Source organism: Micromesistius poutassou, assembly GCF_964030765.1.
Source record: "Micromesistius poutassou genome assembly, chromosome: 2".
NCBI classification, from domain to species: domain Eukaryota; kingdom Metazoa; phylum Chordata; class Actinopteri; order Gadiformes; family Gadidae; genus Micromesistius; species Micromesistius poutassou.
In genome coordinates this window covers 1,275,597-1,295,592 of record NC_140272.1, presented here as the reverse complement: position 1 = coordinate 1,295,592, position 19,996 = coordinate 1,275,597, and the positions used below count along the sequence as shown (strand labels likewise).

At 46.1% G+C, this 19,996-nt stretch overlaps 1 protein-coding gene across 1 annotated transcript; it reads left to right on the top strand.

Moving 5' to 3' along the window:
- Positions 1-7,838: 7,838 nt before the first annotated feature.
- Positions 7,839-9,293, top strand: LOC311338347 (G-protein coupled receptor 61-like; the record flags this gene model as incomplete). The annotated part of the gene is made up of 1 exon (XM_084463579.1): positions 7,839-9,293. The coding sequence occupies one exon, from the start codon at positions 7,839-7,841 to the stop codon at positions 9,291-9,293; it is 1,455 nt and encodes a 484-aa protein (XP_084319705.1).
- Positions 9,294-19,996: the final 10,703 nt, after the last annotated feature.

Here is a 19,996-nt window from a genome sequence, read left to right as displayed (position 1 = left end):
CTTTGCGTGTGGAGATGCGCAGTCCTCCAGTGAATTATGGATGAGCTGTGGCGCATGTAGCCCTGACTGTAGATCAAGGCAACTGGGTCATCACGCTCCAGCCCCCCTCATGCCCACCTGCAACCTTGACCCCGTCCCTCTGACAGCAGCGAGGTCCAGCTTGACACACGGCCGTCAACGCCGAGACGCAGGAACAACGTGTCCATGGGGAAAATGACAACAGACACGTTTTACTGTTTTTTTTTCGATTTAAATTAAAGATATTTTTTGTTTTGTTTTCGTTCTTCAAAACCATTTGAATCCTTGTGTCTCTCACTCTCTCACTCACACATACAGTTGGGTAAACGGGATAAATTAGGATTGTTATGCTGGTCAAACTAGGAGAGGGGAATGGCTCGATTTGGTGGAAGTGTTGAATCGTGTAATGCGTTCTGTAGGGGTGGTGTGAGGGATCTTCTATAGGCTTCCTATAGGGTCTCCTAGAGTTCCATGCGCTCTGCTGCCGATCCTTGACGGACTATTGAACGCCCAGTTCTGTCCTTTATGTTGTTTCACATAAAAAAAAAACAAATGGAAAGTAAATAAATAGACATTTGGGGTTTGTATGTGAGAAAAATACCAACCAAATATAACTGTAGGACTACGGCATACGTCAAAACAGGTATTTCGTACTTCAGCAGCATCCTATCTCAACATCAGAATGGGGGCCATTCCCTTACACTTTTATAGTAGGCCTAGTATGTTTTAGTAGCGTGAGCATTATTAAAAGGCTTCATATTACATTCATTTCCACAGTAAATTCGCTATACTGTATACGCATTCAAACATTGTCCTGTATATTCGGAAATGTAATTAATGACACTGAATGAGTAAAATCCACCAAAGGTAAATATTTTATGATCATATATTATTTATTATGCATGAGAAGAAATTATTCTAATATCAGAAAGTGTTTCTGAAATACTTTCATTCAACTGCTTGCTCGATCGAATTTTGTTATAAAGCAACATATCCAAATAGTATGTACGTGTGTGTGTGTGTGTGTGTGTGTGTGTGTGTGTGTGTGTGTGTGTGTGTGTGTGTGTGTGTGTGTGTGTGTGTGGTGTGTGTGTTTGCGCGCGCGCGCGTGTGTATGTGTGCGTGTGTGTGCGTGGGCGCGCGCATGTAAACCGGTGTACAGTCATGGGCAACTCAAAGGATGCTGCCCTGGACATCTGTCTATCGTCATTGGTGCTTATCGATAAGAAGGCCTTTGAATGGTTTAGTTTTCAATAGTTTGTATTCATATTTATATTACAACAATTTATAGGACACAAAGTAAAAAAAACTATAGGCCTACAACATATAGCATAGTAAGATGACATGAGTTTTGAGGTTTGTGACATCGAATTGACTGAATGGACCATGGATATATATAAGAACTCATAGCTATATATTATAGGTCTATATTTATTTGATGATGTTTTTGCCAAACCGATAGTTAGGAGTTCAACCAAAAACATGTGAATTGCTAGAGCTCCCTCTCATGGATCACTTATGTCAATACAACCCTCTCTGATCGAGACATTTTAAAGGCGGCCGTGTAATAAAATATGAAGAAAGATACTCTATGTAATACTGTGTTAGACAAGGGATCCCCATTAAATAGACTGTAGGCCTACTGTTCTATATGCTTATGTTAAATGGGACATATTATGGAAACAACACTTTTCCTGGGAGTTGGGGTGTTGTTTTGGGTCTCTGGTGATGCCACACGCATACAAACTTTGAAATAAGTCCATAGGCCTACATGCTTTTTTGAGTGAGATATGCATTTCTGAAAGTACGCCGTCTACAGTTACCAAACGAGCGAGTCCGTTTCGGCGCCCCCTCCTACGTAGGAAGGGGGTACATTTGCATATTACCACCCACTTCCCCATCCCCCTCCAATCAGAGCATAGATACGATTTTGTGGACCAGCGTGCGAGCGCTGAGCGGAGATGTTGGCGCATTTCAGAAGCAGGGAGATTCCATACAAAAATAGATGTGACTGCCTGGCAGGGAGTCCGCCGGAGCTGCCCGACTGCCGCCGAGCTCCCCCCGCCGGAGCTGCCAGACTGCCGCCGAGCTCCACCCGCCGGAGCTGCCCGACTGCCGCCGAGCTCCCCCCGCCGGAGCTGCCCGACTGCCGCCGAGCTCCCCCCGCCGGAGCTGCCGAGACGTCAGACTCTGGTACCATCCGAGGCGCACATAGCTTTTGGCGTGATATTAGATATTTTATTATATAGATACCTATAATAATAATAATAGCCTAATAATAATAATGTTATTATTATTATAATTATATTATATTATATTATATAGATATAGAGCTCCAGTAGTCCGCAAACGGCAACAAGCACTTCTCCTCCATGCTGTGGTTCACTCTGACAGCTCATTGGTCAATGGGCAGCAGCTCATTTGCATTATAGCTACAGACACCAGAAACAGCACATTCTGAAGGGACTGAAACAGAGGGGAATAGCGGTAGTCGAGATTTTTTCCCCCTAAAAATTCCAGCAAATAGCTTCAAAAACATGTTTTCTGGAACTCATATACTATGTTTACTTGTTGGGAAAATACCATAATATGTCTCCTTTAATAAAGGAATGAATAAACATAGGCAGTGGCGTCAGTTTGTTTTTAGAAGTGCTGGGGACAATAACCATAACCTTGAGTGTGATTTGAAAAGTGCTGGGTACCCTTATGTAAGCTATTCATCCATTCAACGCTGCATTACAATATGCTCTACAGTGAATTCTCAGGTGTTGAAAAGGTGTTGTTGTTGTTGTTGTTGTCGGGATATGTAATACTAATACACATCATATACAAAGAACAGTGTTGGCAATTAAACACTTCTCTTGACATCAACAAAGTTTACCAGACAAACAATGCCAGACTGTAAAGGGGGTACGAAATGAAACGAGGTACTGAGCATCAGCCTTTTGAAGAAGAGCAAGGGCTGCTGGTAGCCTGTTATGCATTTAAAAAAAAACAAAAAAAAAACAACGCCCAGAGCAGAATTGCATCTGCCAAATCCTCACCAGTAAAGTAGTAAACACTCGCGAAGGACCAAGGTAGACTTCACTCGTTACGTCATATAAGCAAACTGCCCGCAAATAAAATCCCCTACAGTTTAGGATAATCACACAGGTTATTCGAGAGTCGAGACTCAGAACATATTTATGTTAGGATACCAGGCTCCAAGTCTAACGTCACATTACATATCTCAACCAGACAAAACAACTATAACCACATTGGCATAGCAATCGCACCGTGTGTAGCTGCAATCTGTATCTACAATCCATACTAGCTGGAGCACCAACCAGAATCAGATCACAATCGTAGCCTTTGACCAGGTCATCACGAGCAAACAAAACCAGCAGCACAGTTTAAGTAAATCAATTTCTTACCTTATGTGGCCCTCCACATGCAGGCTAGATGATGTATATAGGACCTACTAGGACTGCTAGTAACCTCGGGTATTCACCGCCCACATCTTAACCCAGCGACCCGTAGGCCCATACCTCTTCCCGCGCTTTGCGGAGGCCCGTCACTCAGGAGCGATGGAATTCTTCCCAAGCGATTTGGATTGAATCTGAATTATGGTTCTACAACTCCAGCATTTACCGTTTCGGTGGGATTTGCGACCCCTGTAGGCGAGGTGGGGCCTACCGTCTAACGGAGCACTGTTCTGTTTGTAATCGACATGGGAACGTTGTCGATTGAGGTATCGACGCAATACACGCTACACTTGTTAAGGTAGACTTCGTCTTTGTGCACGTTAATAATCGGTTTCTGGCTAATTATGAAGTGGGGTTATGTTTCATAGAATCATGTTAGCTTGTAATATATATAACATAGGCTACTTTGATTTTTGCATAACTGCCATTTTTTGGTGTACCTAATCAAAAATCTAATCAAAATGGTCAATCGAAAAAAGTAATTAAAAAATGTACTCCAAAAATCTAATAAAAAAAAAGTAATCCAAAAAGATAAATCCTCAAAAATGATAAAAAAAAATAAGTAATCAAACGAACTTTGAACGAAAAGCATTTGATAAGAGAGTATAATGCCATAAGTAACACACAATTGCCAAGATATCAAGATCAAGACACTTGAATTGTAAATTTAAATGAACCCATGGCAGAAATACAAATGATAAATATGTGTTTTGCTAAAGGGAGCTCCACTTTAGCTTTTCAGTCCTCCACTGGACTATAAGGTTAAATCTATAGTGAGTTTCGGTGCCTCCTATCCATCCTTCATCTTACTCATCACACTCAGCATCAAATAACCCATTTTCAGGCATTGTACCCTCTGCAAGCTAGGCTAAAAGGTCACATTCTTCCTGCATGTTTAATTCCTGTACATTGGCCTACGGTGTGTCCCTCCTACTGCCTTGTCGCAGACATTTGGTCCGGTTCACTTGCGGTCTTCATGTCGGATGCCAGGGAAACATACACCTTTATGTCTTTGTGTTCCTGGGTGGGCTGCCGGCTTTCATATGATTTAATATCAACAGCAGGTTAATGGTTTCTTTACATCCCCAGGCTTTCAGTGCATTTAAATTCCACTTGAACATGTGCTATGCTGTAATTGTGTTTTCGGTAACTGTAATTGCATGATTGCATTAATGAGAGCATTTGCTATGGGTATTTTTGGATAGCTGGTGTTTTTTTTAAGCAGGGGCTGCATGGGGTAAGGGCAGAATGCCATCGCTATTTCTGAGCCAGGATGCTGAATCTATTTTGAAGGTTGCCATGGAAACCATTGTATTTGTGGTGGCAGTGATTGGTGCTGCGGAGAGAGACAAATCTTCTATTTTTGTCATGAGTCAACACCTGATACATACTCATAAATAGATGCTTGTGCGCGCACACACACACACACACACGCATGCACGCACACGCGCACACACACACACACACACACACACACACACACACACACACACACACACACACACACACAGACACTGCACACACGCACGCACGCACGCACGCACGCACGCAAGCACACAGGCACACAGGCACACAGGCATGCACGCACACGTACACAGTACACATGGAAATCACTTCACTTGAAGCACTGAGCATTGATCATCATCTGATGTTATGTTATCAGTGAATGTTTTTGGAATACAAAAAAACATGCATTGAATATGCATATGGATATTGACAAATGAGGCTTTGCATGCACGTAATCCTTTATTCGAGAAAGAGGATGAATGAATGAAAGCATTGCGGAACAAGAGATATGTGTGTTTGCTCCTTCAGCTGAGTTATTGCAGTCACATTAAATATAACATTTAACATTTCATTGTCCACCTTGGAAAATGCAACGAGACAGACTGTATGTGAAGAAAGATCACCGTGGCAACAGGAGAATCAGCAATTGCCCCAGTTTGATGAAGTAATACTGAGGTGGCTGAGGCCAATTTGTAATTGGTTTACCTCAGTTCAAATGACCAATGATTAAAACATATGGTTAATTGTGACGGAAGGACAGTGGATGTGTATGTATGTTAAAATATGAAAATTACCATTACACGTATGGTTGGCTGAATGTATTCCGTTCTATTTTTTATACAATAGACACACACGTGCACAAGTAACATTGAGGGCGAGATTTTAAATCAGGAAATTAGTGTTTAGTTAGCACAGATGTTGAATCTGTATGGATCTTCTTAAACCATATCATCCATTGTGGGCTAAACATATTTGACGGTGTTACAATTTTGGATGGCTTTGACTTCTTATACGTATTGACGCACTTCCCTAAAAATGTAAATGCTCAAACTATTCCAATGTAAGGAATGTGCAGGCACTAGGACCCTGTGCGGCCAGTTGCTCTGGTACCCATTTACTAGCTGCCTCCTGCTCCATCTCTGCAGTCAGTGTTTGTGTGTATGGGAGAGAGAGAGAGAGAGAGAGAGAGAGAGAGAGAGAGAGAGAGAGAGAGAGAGAGAGAGAGAGAGAGAGAGAGAGAGCGCGAGAGGAGAGGGAGCATCTCTGTGTAAGCATTTATATCATCAAAAAAAGGGAGCAGCTTTTTTCTCCTTCTCGTCCTCTCCACTGCTCGGTCCTGAACAAACCTCTGCTGCCGGTGGGCTGCGAGGGGAGCAACCAGGACGACGGCGAGATGGTAAGAAGAGCAGGTTATTTCAGCGGGAACTACCTCACCACCATTCACAAGGTATACCGGGCTTCATCTCCACCGTCCACCTCACTCTGCTGCCAGCTAAACCGGCTCCCAGTCGTAGCCCCTAAAAGACCATAACAACCAAGGCTGTAGCCCTGGCTATACCAGGATTAATCATGTCTTCTGATCCAGTCTTCTCGTGCTGTCTCTCTCTCTCTCTCTCTCTCTCACTCTCTCTCTCTATCTATAGCTCCCTTTCTCTCTCTCCTTCTCTCTATCTCTCCCTCGCTCTCTCTGTTTCTGTCATGCGCTTTGTTTTTTGTTTTTATCTACATGCTCACTTCTCCTCTACCTGGTTCTTCTTCCACGTTGTGTAGGAGCTCAGCTGAGTGAATCTGTTTGCCAGCCTGGGATTAGAACAGTGTTGTCAGGGCCACCAGGCTCCGGTGTTGTAGAGTCAGTTTGATATATAAATGATTGATGGATGAATGAGTAGGCGTTAATACATGACTACACCAGGCGAGGGGAACAGATAGGCTTGGGAGAATGAGGTCCATTGATCACAGAGGATCGAGTCGTCCAACGTGACACCATTGCTACCCGAGCAGCCGTAATGTATAGGAGCTGTGGTGTATTGTTCTGATTGTGGAACCGTGCCTCGTTAAATCGTCTCCTTTTGATTTGTAATTTTACAATTTTAAGTTGATTGGCTATGCACACACACACACGCACGCACATGCAAACGCAGGCACACCGGCCCGCACGCACGCACACACATGCACGCACGCACGCATGCATGCCCATGCCCACACACACATACACACACAGACTCACACATACACACAGCTGCCACCTCCATAGAGGACCATTTGTTTTTCTGCAACATGCCGTTGGCCTCTGTGACCCAAGCCTCAACCTTGTTGTTTAAGGTGGGAAGGCGGCCGGGTTAAATCCATACTAAAGCCTACGTCATCACATCTTCATACTAGCGTTTTGAAACATGAAGAACATGACAACATGACAAGTTCACCTGTTCCAGATCTGAAAGCACACACACCACCACACAGTGACTGCATTAGTGCATTTCCGAGGCTGGAAATTCGTTGTCAATGGAAGTTATTATTAATGGTAATGAAAATGGCGTTAGAGTAATAGGATTATGTGCAGGAATTAGCTCGCGCTTCATGCATTGACAGGATGTGTGCTTTAAATAGATTTAACCTGATTTCCTGTGCAGCTTCCCCCCCAAAAAACAGTTTCTTGTTATTTCTGAAAGATATGCTGATGGTTACAAACACTCACAGTTTGATGGTTCCTGTGTGCTCGGCTCCTACAACAGACTTCAGGTGGACCCTAGATAGAACCGTGGATCACTTATTGCCTCTCTGTTCCGAGGGACGGTACCAGACAGAAGTCACTCAGATTCACTCGCTGCAAGCAGATGACAATCCTCCTGTTCTTCTCCCCCTCTCTCCTCAGGGTCTCCTCTGACAGCTCCGGAGACACCGGTCTTTGTAGATGTGTCCCAGAGAGCCAGAGCGTGAGTCGGATCAGGCTCCCCTCACCGGGGACGCTCCGGACCTCGTCTTCACACCCCAAGCTCCCCGGCGGTGAAGGATGGGCGATGGGTCTGTGACGGATCCCGCCTGCCTGCCCCGGCCCCGCCTCGCGCTTCAATGGAGCCCACGTGGAACTCCTCCTCCTCCTCCTCCTCACACAGCCCTCCGCACGCACAGTCCGCCTCCAACATGTCTGCCTCCCCGGTGCCCGAGCAGGACTGGGCGCTGTCCCACTGCCTAGCCCTGCTGGCCATGCTGCTCATGGACCTGCTGGCCGTGGTCGGCAACGGCGCCGTCATGGCCGTGATCGCCAAGGCGCCGCAGCTGCACAAGTTTGCCTTCGTCTTCCACCTGTGCTCGGTGGACCTGCTGGCCGCACTGGTGCTGATGCCCCTGGGGATGCTCTCCGGCCGGGCCTTCTTCGGGGAGGCGCTGTGCCGGAGCTACCTCTTCCTCAGCGTGTGCCTGGTCAGCGCCGCCATCCTCTCCATCTCCGCCATCAACGTGGAGCGCTACTACTACATCATCCACCCCATGCGCTACGAGGTGAAGATGACCATGGGCCTGGTGGCCTCCGTGCTGGTGGGGATCTGGGTCAAAGCCCTGGCCATGTCCGTCCTGCCCCTCGTGGCCTGGTTCCTGCAGGGCGGCAGGGGCCCTCTGCTGGACGGGGGCGGGGTGGGGGTGGGGGCGGCGGCCGGCGGGGGCGGCGGCGGCGGCGGCGGCGGCGGGCCCGGGGTGCCCCCCGTGCCGGCCCCGGGGGGCCACAGGCGCTGCTCGCTGCACTGGACGGTGGGGGGCTCCAACCGCCTGGTGTTCATGGTCCTCTTCACGCTGGTGTACTTCCTGTGCCCGCTGCTGCTCATCCTGGTGGTGTACTGCAACATGTTCAAGGTGGCCCGCGTGGCGGCCATGCACCACGGGCCCCTGCCCACCTGGATGGACACGCCGCGCCGCCAGCGGCTGGAGTCCATCAGCAGCCGCTCCACCATGGTGACCAGCTCCGGGTCGGGCACGGGCACGGGCCGCGCCACCCCGCACAGGTCCTTCGGCGGGGGCAAGGCGGCGGCGGTGCTGGCGGCGGTGGGGGGCCAGTTCCTCTGCTGCTGGCTGCCCTACTTCTCCTTCCACCTGTACTCGGCGGTGGTGGCCAGCCCCCCGGCCGCGCTGGCCTCCCTGGAGGAGGTGGTCACCTGGATCGGCTACTTCTGCTTTACCTCAAACCCCTTCTTCTACGGCTGCCTCAACAGGCAGATCCGGGAGGAGCTGGGCAAGCACATGCCCTGCCTGTTCCGCAGGGCCCGGGTGGAGGAGGAGGACCTCGACGGCCGGGAGGGCTCCATCGAGGAGAACTTCCTGCAGTTCCTCCAGGGCACCGGGTGCAACCTGGAGCCCCCGGACTCGCAGAGCACGTCCAGCCCCAAGGGAGAGGTGGTCCAGGCTCAGGCTCCCCAACCCCCACAGGCCATACCTATTGATTTCAGGATTCCCGGACAAATCGCGGAGGACACGGCAGAGTTCACCGATGGTGAACACGTGAAAAAAAACAACCATATAATAAAAGACAGTTAAGGTTTGGAAGAAGATTGTATCGTTTTAATCTTGTTATTTATTGTGTTTCAGGGCATCGTTTGCTGAAGGTTGTCCCCAATCCGTCACGGATGGTAGCTTATGAGTTTAGCTAGGTTATTTTTTATTGTTCCATTGCAAAATTGCACTTGTGATACATTCAAATTATAATGAATTTCAATTGAAATCCTCAGAAATTAATTTTTTACGTAATTTCTAAGCTACATTTATGAGAAAAAACAACAACTACCCTATTGCCTTGGAAATAACTTCTCTGCCCTGTATAGAAAATGACTTGATGTAAAATGAATGTTTTTATTGATGTTATACGTTAAAAAAAAATAAAATATGTACAAATTAGATACCTGTTTGATTTTACATATGTGTGGGCTGTCAGGAATGTATAATAATTTATAATACAGGTATTATATTAGTCATTAATGCTCAATATTTTCAGATTAATTTATTCAGGATACACACTGGGCAGCATTTAAGAACACATGTCCATGACCGTTATATTACTGTCATATTGTAAGGGGCTCTTCAGATATGAGAAGATTGCCCTCTGACATTTTAAATATGAATTATGACAAAATAGGATTGAGGTGTAATGACGAATCAATGATCAAATGGTCATTGTTTATGAAAATGTTAAAACAATTCTAAATTATAACATTAAATATAATCAAAATGATCTAGAAAGCATTTTCGATGGCAGTACTGTGCTGTCACTTGAAAACATTAGGTAGCCTAATGTGCCTTTTAGTCATTGCATACCAACATTTACAGTTTAATTCGCCTGACCATTGTATGAAGTGCAATTATATAATGGTCCAAATAAAACAGCTTTGTCGTCATTTGTTTATAGATATCTTCTTTTGATTTTGGCCAGGTTAGACTGCTAATTGTTTGCTTATATCAGTTATTTTGTATATACGATTATCTATACATAATTGAATTTATTCTATTTAATTTAATTTAAAGATTATTGCTATCAGGAATTGCATTGTTTTTAATGAATCTTTTGGATGACATTTCTACCAGTCCTCATCTTCTTTAGAGAGAGACTAAATAGATTAACTTACATCGCAATTGATAAAAATGGTTAATATAATTCAGAGCTGCATTCACACCTCTTAAATTTGAACTCATTTCAACATTTCACATTTTTGAGGCAATAATAATTTATACAATTTAGCTCAATCTTAGCTAAATCTAATGTTTTTATTTATTTATAGTGCTTCTCATCTTACATTTTTAAATGTTTAAAATCAACCAAAAAAAATGTAACTCCTACCACAGGAGTAATGTATATTGACATGAGAAAGATGTTGTCATAAAGAAGGTTTAATCACTTGGGCCTCCGTAGTTGTAGTGACTGATGCAGGCCTGCTTCCACGTTACACTGTAGGAGGTGGACCGAGGGACGGAGTTCAAACACTTTGACCAGAGCGCATCATTTGAAGTTCAAAAGCCTGCGATGATAGTCTGACCTTTATATGGGAGCTGGGGGGTTTCAGGATGTACAGACGTCATGTGGACCAGGCAGACGAAGCATTACACAGGCAGCCAAACAGGCATGCAGCACAGACGGCCAGAGAGAGGACAGAAAGAGGACAGTAGGACCTACAGACAGAAATACACAGAAATGAATGAACAGAAATGCAGAAATACAAATATATATATACAGAGAGAGAGAGAGGGAGAGAGAGAGAGAGAGAGAGAGAGAGAGAGAGAGAGAGAGAGAGAGAGAGAGAGAGAGAGAGAGAGAGAGAGAGAGACGGACAGACAGACAGACAGTTACCTATCAGTAGATTATAGATAGATAGATAGATAGATAGATAGATAGATAGATAGATAGATAGATAGATAGATAGATAGATAGATAGGTAGATAGATAGATAGATAGATAGATAGATAGATAGGTAGATAGGTAGATAGATAGATAGAAAGATAGATAGATAGGTAGATAGATAGATAGATAGACAGATGTGGTGGTTAACCATGTAGAATGAACAGGCCTCAAACCTCAGCAACGGACCTCAGTCAACCCCGCCCCCAGCTTCTCCAGGCTCTGCCATCTCCATGGCAACTTAAACCTAGTGACATTTCTAAATGCTGTAGTAGGTGGTGGGAGGAGCCGGCTCTTTGGGGAAAACAAGAATACAACCATGTCTATTACTTATATGAAATTTGGTCTGCGCATATTCCATATTGTAGGGAAAAGCTATTCAATCGATCACATGATGGACTGAAGTAGGCCAGTGTCTCTCAGGAAATAAAACAGTGTTTTACAATTTATCTAACGTCAAATTCTCAACACAAACATTGTGTATTTAATAAACCTCGGCTTAAATATTTTCCAAACCACATAACTGTAAATGAAAAAGCCTAACTGCAAATAGAAACGAAGGGGAAAGTGCTGTATAAATATGAAACTGTTATTTGGGCTCGAATGGTGTTTTCCAAAAACTTCTCTGCAAGACATGCTCAACGAAAAAAATGAAGACAAAACACAACACCGTTTTATTATTATTATTATAATAATAATAATAATTATTATTATTATTATTATTATTATTTCAAACAGCCCGGCTGCAGATAGCGGCCCTAGAATAAAGCGCCCGGTTTAGGAGCCACGGCCCCTTTAAGTGGGAACCAGACGCTTTCCTTGTTACACAAGGAAGCGACTACGTCAACGCAGCTATCAAATGTGCATCCCGTAGATGGACCCAGATGACAACAATACCCCGATAGAGAAAAGAAATCTGAAATAACCTCCATTAACTGTTGATGACAAAATGCATATAGGGGAGATAACTCTGTAACACGAAGTAGGTTCCATTCATGAGGTTAATTTGAAGTGTTGAATTTTGGGTCATTAAAACTGGGTAAGATTCACATTACTTTTCCAGCTACAACATGTGTTATAATCGCCATTGAACTCAAACTAAATATAATGATCACGTGTATTATAATTTTTTGATTGTATGTGTAGGCTACTAATTCAAATTGCTAGCTTCTCGCTGGCGTAATTATAAGTCTTTAACAAAGGGCTACTGTTGTTTCTGCAGAGCGGTCAGCGCTTCCAACTTTCTACTGACGCATCTGCATACTGGCGAGATGTCTGGTAAGTGTGTGTGTGTGTGTGTGTGTGTGTGTGTGTGTGTGTGTGTGTGTGTGTGTGTGTGTGTGTGTGTGTGTGTGTGTGTGTGTGTGTGTGTGTGTGTGTGTGTGTGTGTGTGTGTGTGTGTGTGTGTGTGTGTGTGTGTGTGTGTGTGTGTGTGTGTGTGCGGGCGCGCGCGCGCGCGTGTGTGCGTGTGTGTGTGGTGTGCTCGTGCGTGTGAGTGTGCGCATCATCATTATCAGAGGTTTAAAGTTCCAAACCCCGTACAAAGAGGGTGGGAGGATTTCTTCCTCAGAAAAAGTGCAAAGGTTCAGTTGAAGTTAAACATCTTGTGAATCAGTAACCCCTCTTCAAGGCGCTGTTGCTGTTGATGGAAGAAAAAGACCCTATTGCGGGGAAAGATATAGCCCACATATGCATCCAGGTCTATTTGACCCTCGATTGACAGGCCTACATATATTCTTTTGTTGACTCATAATGGATGTCTGTTTTAGGAAATCATATGTGCTTGGCTTTATTCTGTGGTAAGAGACCTGGATGTCTCTGCTACGTTCACGTTGTAGACTTTGGATTTACATTGACAAAATAAATGTAATGTAAACAACATAGATGTTTGTGTAAACAGAAATAGCTTATCCATTTTATGTCTGCTCATGGCTAACAGCCAGAGGTTAAACTAACTTTGCCGTAATGCTATGACTGGACCATAACCAAATAGAGTCCCGTACCATTAGAACCTGCTTATCTTGACTTCTTTTCCTCATCACTGAGTCAAAATGTTCTGTCCTAAAAGTTTAGTTTGCATTTGGAATGGCTTATATCCCCTTTAAGAAATGAATATACATGGGCTCGAGAGGAGTGTGGTTTCGCCATGTGCCTTCCGCAAAGAAAAATGAGGTATTTCACAAGCTGGGGGAAGGAAGAAAATAGCAAACTGTGGTTTTCACAGTAGTCTGGTTCTCAGCAGAGCAGCCAGCATTCAGCTTTAATAGGAAGCAGAGCGAGCTCGAGCAAAGAAGGCGAAGCACAGAGAAAGGTGTGTAAATATTGCATAAAGGATTTGTGAGAGTATTGGTTGGGTCCAAGTTGAGCGGATCTATGTCAATATGTCGATATAACGGCTATAACGGCTGGGCATGCACGATTAGAACAATTGCTACCTTCTGCTTATTTGTTTTGCAATGGCTGCTGTTCATCTGCCTGTCCACTAGATGGGGTTTTATGCTGTCCTTTTGTTCAAAGCCCCTCCACCTTTATGTGTGCGTGACACACATCTATATATAACACTGATATAACCGAACAATACGCCTATCATGCATTTTGTGTATTATGGAATGCCTGGTTGTTGCTTTTTCTTTTTCTTTTGTGTAATTTAATCAGGCTAGTAAACATTTTTACTGAACCTACAGCATAACAATGATCCGATGATGGACATGGCAGACAGGTTCCTGACATTGTTTTACCAGATTATCTTCCTCTATTTATTGTTCCTGTTCATTCCTGTTCAATGCATACTTTCAGGTGTAAAGAATTTAATCTGGGTGTGTGTTGGGTGTGTGTTTTCAACAGCTCGCTGTTCATGCTCATAAGTTTAATAAGTAAATAAGATTGTTGTTGTGTGAGACAACCTGAAGCTGGGGGCAGGCTACCTGAAGCTGGGCGGTTGCACTTTCTTACCTCCAACCGAGTTGTCTGGAGTTTGCTGCTGCTGTCATTGCGAGAGGAGGCCTGGCGCCCGTCCTGTTGTGTTACAGCTTATATTTCTGCTCTGGCCAGCGCAAACGTCTCTTGTTTCTATTTTTACCGCTGGAGCAGGACAGCACTGTGTCCTCAGCTCACCTTGTCGCTCGGTCGAGAGCCTGTCCCGCGTTGCAGCTACGGCGAGTCACGCCAGCTGAGCGCTTTAACAAGTCAGCAATGTCTCCTCCTCCGTGGCATTTTTCCTCCGCGTCCGCTGCGGTGAAGCTGGCTTCCAGGTTGCTAGGACGACGGGGGAGGCGGGGCCCCCCCCCGGCAGGAGTGAGGGAAGCCCCGTGCCTCTCCGCCGCTGACCCACTCCTGCCTCCTGGGGGGGCGGAGCCAGCTCTGCAGCAAAGGGGCCCCCCCGGGCCTCGCGCCGCGGCTGCTCCTGCTGCCCCTGCTGTCCAGAGTGAGTCGGCGCAGCTCCGACGGGGCAGGCGCTCCTCTCCTCTCCCTCTCGCTCTGCCTCCGCCGGCCGCTCCGCAGCTCTGACTCACTCCGCTCCCGTCGTAGCCCGCGCACCAGGCAGCAAGATGTTGTCCTCCACCACCACCGCCGCCGCCGCCGCCGCCGCCGCCACCACCTCCACAGCCCCGTCCTCGGGGGCGGCCGAGGCACAAGGGAAGGCTAGAGCCAAGCCCACCTTGCACAAGAGGGGCAGCTTGCAGAGCGCCACCAGTCCTGGTGAGTGGCGGGGGAAGGGAGGGAGAGAGGGATGGGGAGCACAGGGGAGCTTGGTTGGGAGGATGGAGGAAGTGGGGGAGGATGGGGGAGGGGGGTCCGGGGTAAAGATAAACACACAGATGCTGGAGCAGCAGCAGCAGCAGCAGCAGCAAGGGGCACTTCACAGTCTTTGGGAGTCTTGTGTGTCTTTTGGTTTTGTCTTTAAAGGTTCTCAACCGAAGCAGACACTTAGTTCTTGTACCAGAGAGCACTTTTGCTGCAGTTCATCGACACCATTTCTCTGACACAGTTTCTTTATAAATAATTGATGTTTGTAGTACGTTCATTGTGTTTAAACATATTCCATCATCCAACCTCTTCCTCTGACAGGAAAGCAAATCTGACTTAAAATGTACAGGTCGCTTGCCAGCTTGCGTTCCTCTTTCGATAAATCGTTCAAGTCAACACCTACGTACAGGGTAGGGTAGCCAACAGTGCTGACAGTCAGCACTCTAGTCAGTGAGTGAAGAAATATGGGAGGGGGGTTCTGTGTCCGGCCCTCCGGGGGGTCAGTTTATCACGGTTTCACTGCCTGCGTGTCTTAAGGCCTTATCTGCTGTCACAGGCTCTTTATTATCTATCAACCTGACAACTGCCCCGGTTGCATGACTCTTCCAGCCACTTACAGGCCATTCCGTCTGTGCTCTGAGCATCTCTGTGAGTAACTTTTTAGCTTTTTGGTTTTATGCAGACAACCTGCTTAGATTGCATGTGTGTTGCTTTGTGAGGTGTTTTTCCTGATCTCATCTAAAAAATGATGCTGCTCTTCAGTTTGAGTTACATGCTCTTGAATGAATCTTAATCATCAGCATTCTTTTCTTTCGAAATAACCAGATGATTATTTTTCTTTGAAACAGAACAGGTTGAGCAAGTCCTCCTCGCGCATGTTTGGTTGTAATTTTTCCCTGGAAGTAAAAAGAAGGACATTGCAACACAGCTCAAGTCTCATTCAGACCATTTGAGTAGAGTTTATTTGTGCATCGGTGCCAGGTCGTCACCACGGTAACGTCCTGGCACGGGTATTGGGCTTCTCGGAAGGCCCTATTCTTTCTGTCATTTTATCGACTGGATTCTAACCTCCAGACCCACCTGTAAATCACACCCCTGTGTGTGTGTGTGTGTGTGTGTGTGCGTGTGTGTGTGTGTGCGTGTGTGTGTGTGTGTGCGTGTGTGTGTGTGTGTGTGTGTGTGTGTCACACCGGGGGCTTGTGCTAGCTCCCCGAACACCAAAGCCACGCTACTTAGCAGCCAGTGAGCCGTCCCTGGGCCACAGTGACACCTGTTCAGGCAGACCCAATAGTCCCACACACACTTAATACAACGGGCTCTACTGAAACAACTGAACTATCTTTCCTATTTAGTGTTTCTATAATGATGACAATAATAATATATTCCTAATTATAGTAATCTTATAACAAATCTTTATCCTTGAACTCGTTGTTGTGAAATTGTTGTGAGGCACTAGAAATTAATGTTTTTAACCCTTGTCTCCTTTTAGACCCGTCTAAATCCTGAGGGTACAACAGGTTAGGCTATAGTGGTTGGCCTACATACATAGGTATAGATATACATCTAGATATACATAGCCTATAGTGGTGAGGCTATGTTTGTTTATAATACAATTCCAATGTAAACAATGACACATCTTTTGTTTACATTGAGGATATTTTTCTCCGAGCTTCTTAGCGATGACGTGATGTGGGATGAAGGGAAGGGTGGATGAAGGGTGGATGTTTTGAGGGACGGTGTTAAAAGCGAGCACGCCACGCACACAGGGTTAAGGCCGCCTATCTTTGCTGCAGTAATAAATAACTTAGAGGTCTTCCATCTCCAGCCGTCCTCTCAGTCCTCACATTGTGGTGCTTGGCTGCGCGCCGTGCCGAGGCCGTCTTCCAGCGCAGCCTCATCATACAACATCAGCCTCAAGTCGCTGGCACACTCGGCCCTTTTGCTCACTTCGAGTTGATAAACTGGTCTGCTGGTCTGCGGGTCACTATTCTCCTCGTGGTCTGATCACAACAACGCGACCGTCTGTCTCCCTCGCCCGAGGAACGCACAGCAGTGAAGCCCGGTGAAGGCTCGTCTCTGGCCCCGCGCGGGGGTTTGAAGCTGTGTAGAAGCAGCTGTGTTGTGTGCGTGTTACTGCGCCGTGTTACTGAGGCTCAGACTGCCCAGTCAGCTCTCTGATGGAGGAGGAATCCATTCCTCTTTCCCTCTCCCTCGCTCGCTCTCTTTCTCTCTTGATCTCTCTCTCTCTCTCTCTCTCTCTTGCCCTCTCTCTCTTTCTCTCTTCGTCTCCTCCCTCGCTCCTGCTCTTCACTCTCTCCCTCGCTCTCTCTCCCTCTCTCTCTCTCTCTTTTGCTCTTGATCACTCTATCACTCTTTCTCTCTCTCTCTCTTGCTCTCCTCTCTCTCCTTCTCATGCTCTCTCTCTCTCTCTCTGTCTCTCTCTCTCTCTCTCTCTCTCTCTGTCTCTCTCATGCTCTCTCCCTCTCTCTCTCGCTCCCTCTCTCTCTCTCTTTCTCTCTCATATGCTCTCTCTCTCTCTCTCCCTGTACACTATCATCCCTCGTCCACATTGTGATTGCATCACATGGGGGTAGCACCTTATATCTATAGTATTATTATTATAGCTATTCAAGCTGGTGGGTGTGTGGATCCCCCCCGCCCTCTCTCGCTCCTGCATGATTACCTCTGCAAAACAAGCCCTAGCACACCCACATCCCCCTCCCACACACACACACACACACACACCCACATCCCCCTCCCACACACACACACACACACACACACCCACATCCCCCCAGGCCTTTGAACTGAGATAACTCAGGAAATGTACACTTTGTACCCAGTGTGATCCTATTTCGGGAACACCGTATCTTATGTTAAGGGAAGAGACATGTGAGCTGTAGATTGTTTGCAACCTTCAATAGTTATGTTATTTTGGGGATAAAAATCAACTGGGAAACTGTAAACACGTCATAAAATAAAATCTTGGGTAAAATCGTGCATCTATTGTTTTGAAGATTGTTAGTACATTTAAAGGCATTGTCAGAGATATAATGTTTTTGTTAAATAAGTGTAATATAGCTCTATATTCTGACAGCCTCTACACTAAAGAGTAATCTGTATTTTTGGTATCCCGGTCCCACTTTATCCAATCAGGAGACAGAAGGAGGAGGGAGATGAGTTCTAACTGCATCACGGACATGAAGTTAGCCAAAAACGACAACATCACTTACAGTGGCTTTAACTCACACTGCAGACCTAGACTGTTTATGTTATAGCAACAAGCAAACATAGGAGAAAACATAAACATGTGAGAGAGAGAGAGAGAGAGAGAGAGAGAGAGAGAGAGAGAGAGCGAGAGAGAGAGAGAGAGAGAGAGAGAGAGAGAGAGAGAGAGAGAGAGAGAGAGAGAGAGAGAGGAGGGGAAGTGAGAGTCCTTCACCGGCTGGTGGTGGGCGGGACCATATGCTAATCTGTTAGAAAGCTGTCATAAGTGATTGCTTACTTCCCAGACCGGCGACTGCCAACAGAACTGTGCATCGCTGTCTCATCACGGTGCGGTTGTTATTCACCCCCACATCCCTCAATTACATCTACACTCATTCAGTGTCAATGTATTCTGATGGGATGCAGGCAGGAAGCCCAGCCTCATGTCTAAACGGCTTAACCAGGTGGTCAGGCGGACGTCCAGAGAGCACTGTGAGCATGAGAGAGCAGAGTTGTGCAGCCGGTCTTGTGATGTGTTTGGGGCTTGTGTCATGTGTCCCGTCTTTGCGACAGGAAGTGAACGGGGGACACTTCCAGCAGGCTTTCTAATGAAATCTGATCATCATTGTTGGACAGCTGCACTCTCAACCCACGGCCGTGTTCACAGAGCTCTGAGATCAGTAATATGTTTAAACGGATTGAAGCAGAGAAAAATCTGTTATTATGTTGCATATCATCCGATAACTGCAGTGTCCATCATCTGAGAGTACAAATTAAACTGCCTTTTTTCCATAGCAGATCTGGGCCAGAACAGGGCTCTTGTAATCTGTGTATGATGATATTTAGTGCTGCCATAATTTTTTTTATAACATTGACTAAAATCACACGTGGATGCCACATAGTGGATACAATAAACAAAGTGAGCAGAACACGAACAGGTGTAACAACGTGTGTGAAGGAGACGTTTCGGCTGAACCGTTCACATCTCGCCACTAGAGGGCGTCTGAGCTCCAGCAGACCCCCTGGTTGCTATAGCAGCAGGCGACCATCCATTGCTCACAAGTGGCTGACAGTATCTACGGTCATGCAACTGTTTGTTAGTCACAGACGTTATAAAGGACCAACTCATCAGGTCTGTTTGGATGGAAAATTCCAGAGCTTTCGTTTTTGCTAAGAATAGCAGAGGGAGGGGCTGTGAGGGTGAGACACACAGAGAGGCTGAGTGGATCTGGAGAAGGGCTTTAGGAGAACTGGGAAGAGGGGTCTTTAAGAGACTGGCAGGTGCAATTGTTGTTGGTGGGGGTAACCAGATAGCCAGGCAGCCAACAGATGCTTTATTGTGATCAACAGAATCTCGCTCTCGCTCTCACACTCTTCCTGTCTCTCTCCCTCTGGCTCTCTCTTATTCTCTCCCTATCTGTCTATCTCTGTCTCTCTCTGCTTCTCTGTCTCTCTCTCTATCTCTCTCTCTATCTCTCCCTCTCTTTGCCTGTCTCTCTGCCTCTCTCTCTCTCTGTGCCTATCTCGCTGCCTCTCTCTGCCTCTCTCTCTCTGCCTCTCTTATTGACTTTTTTTCTCTCTCTCTCTCTCTCTCTCTCTCTCTCTCACTCTCTCTCTCGATCTATCTCTGCCTCTCTCTCTCTCTCTCTCTCTCTCTCTCTCTCTCTCTCTCTCTCTCTCTCTCTCTCTCTCTCTCTCTCTCTCGATCTATCTCTGCCTCTCTCTCTCACTCTCTCTCTCTCTCTCTCTCTCACTCTCTCTCTCTCTCTCTCTCTCTCTCTCTCTCTCTCTCTCTCTCTCACACTCTCTCGATCTATCTCTGCCTCTCTCACTCTCTCTCTCTCTCTCTCACTCTCTCTCTCTCTCTCTCTCTCTCTCTCTCACACTCTCTCGATCTATC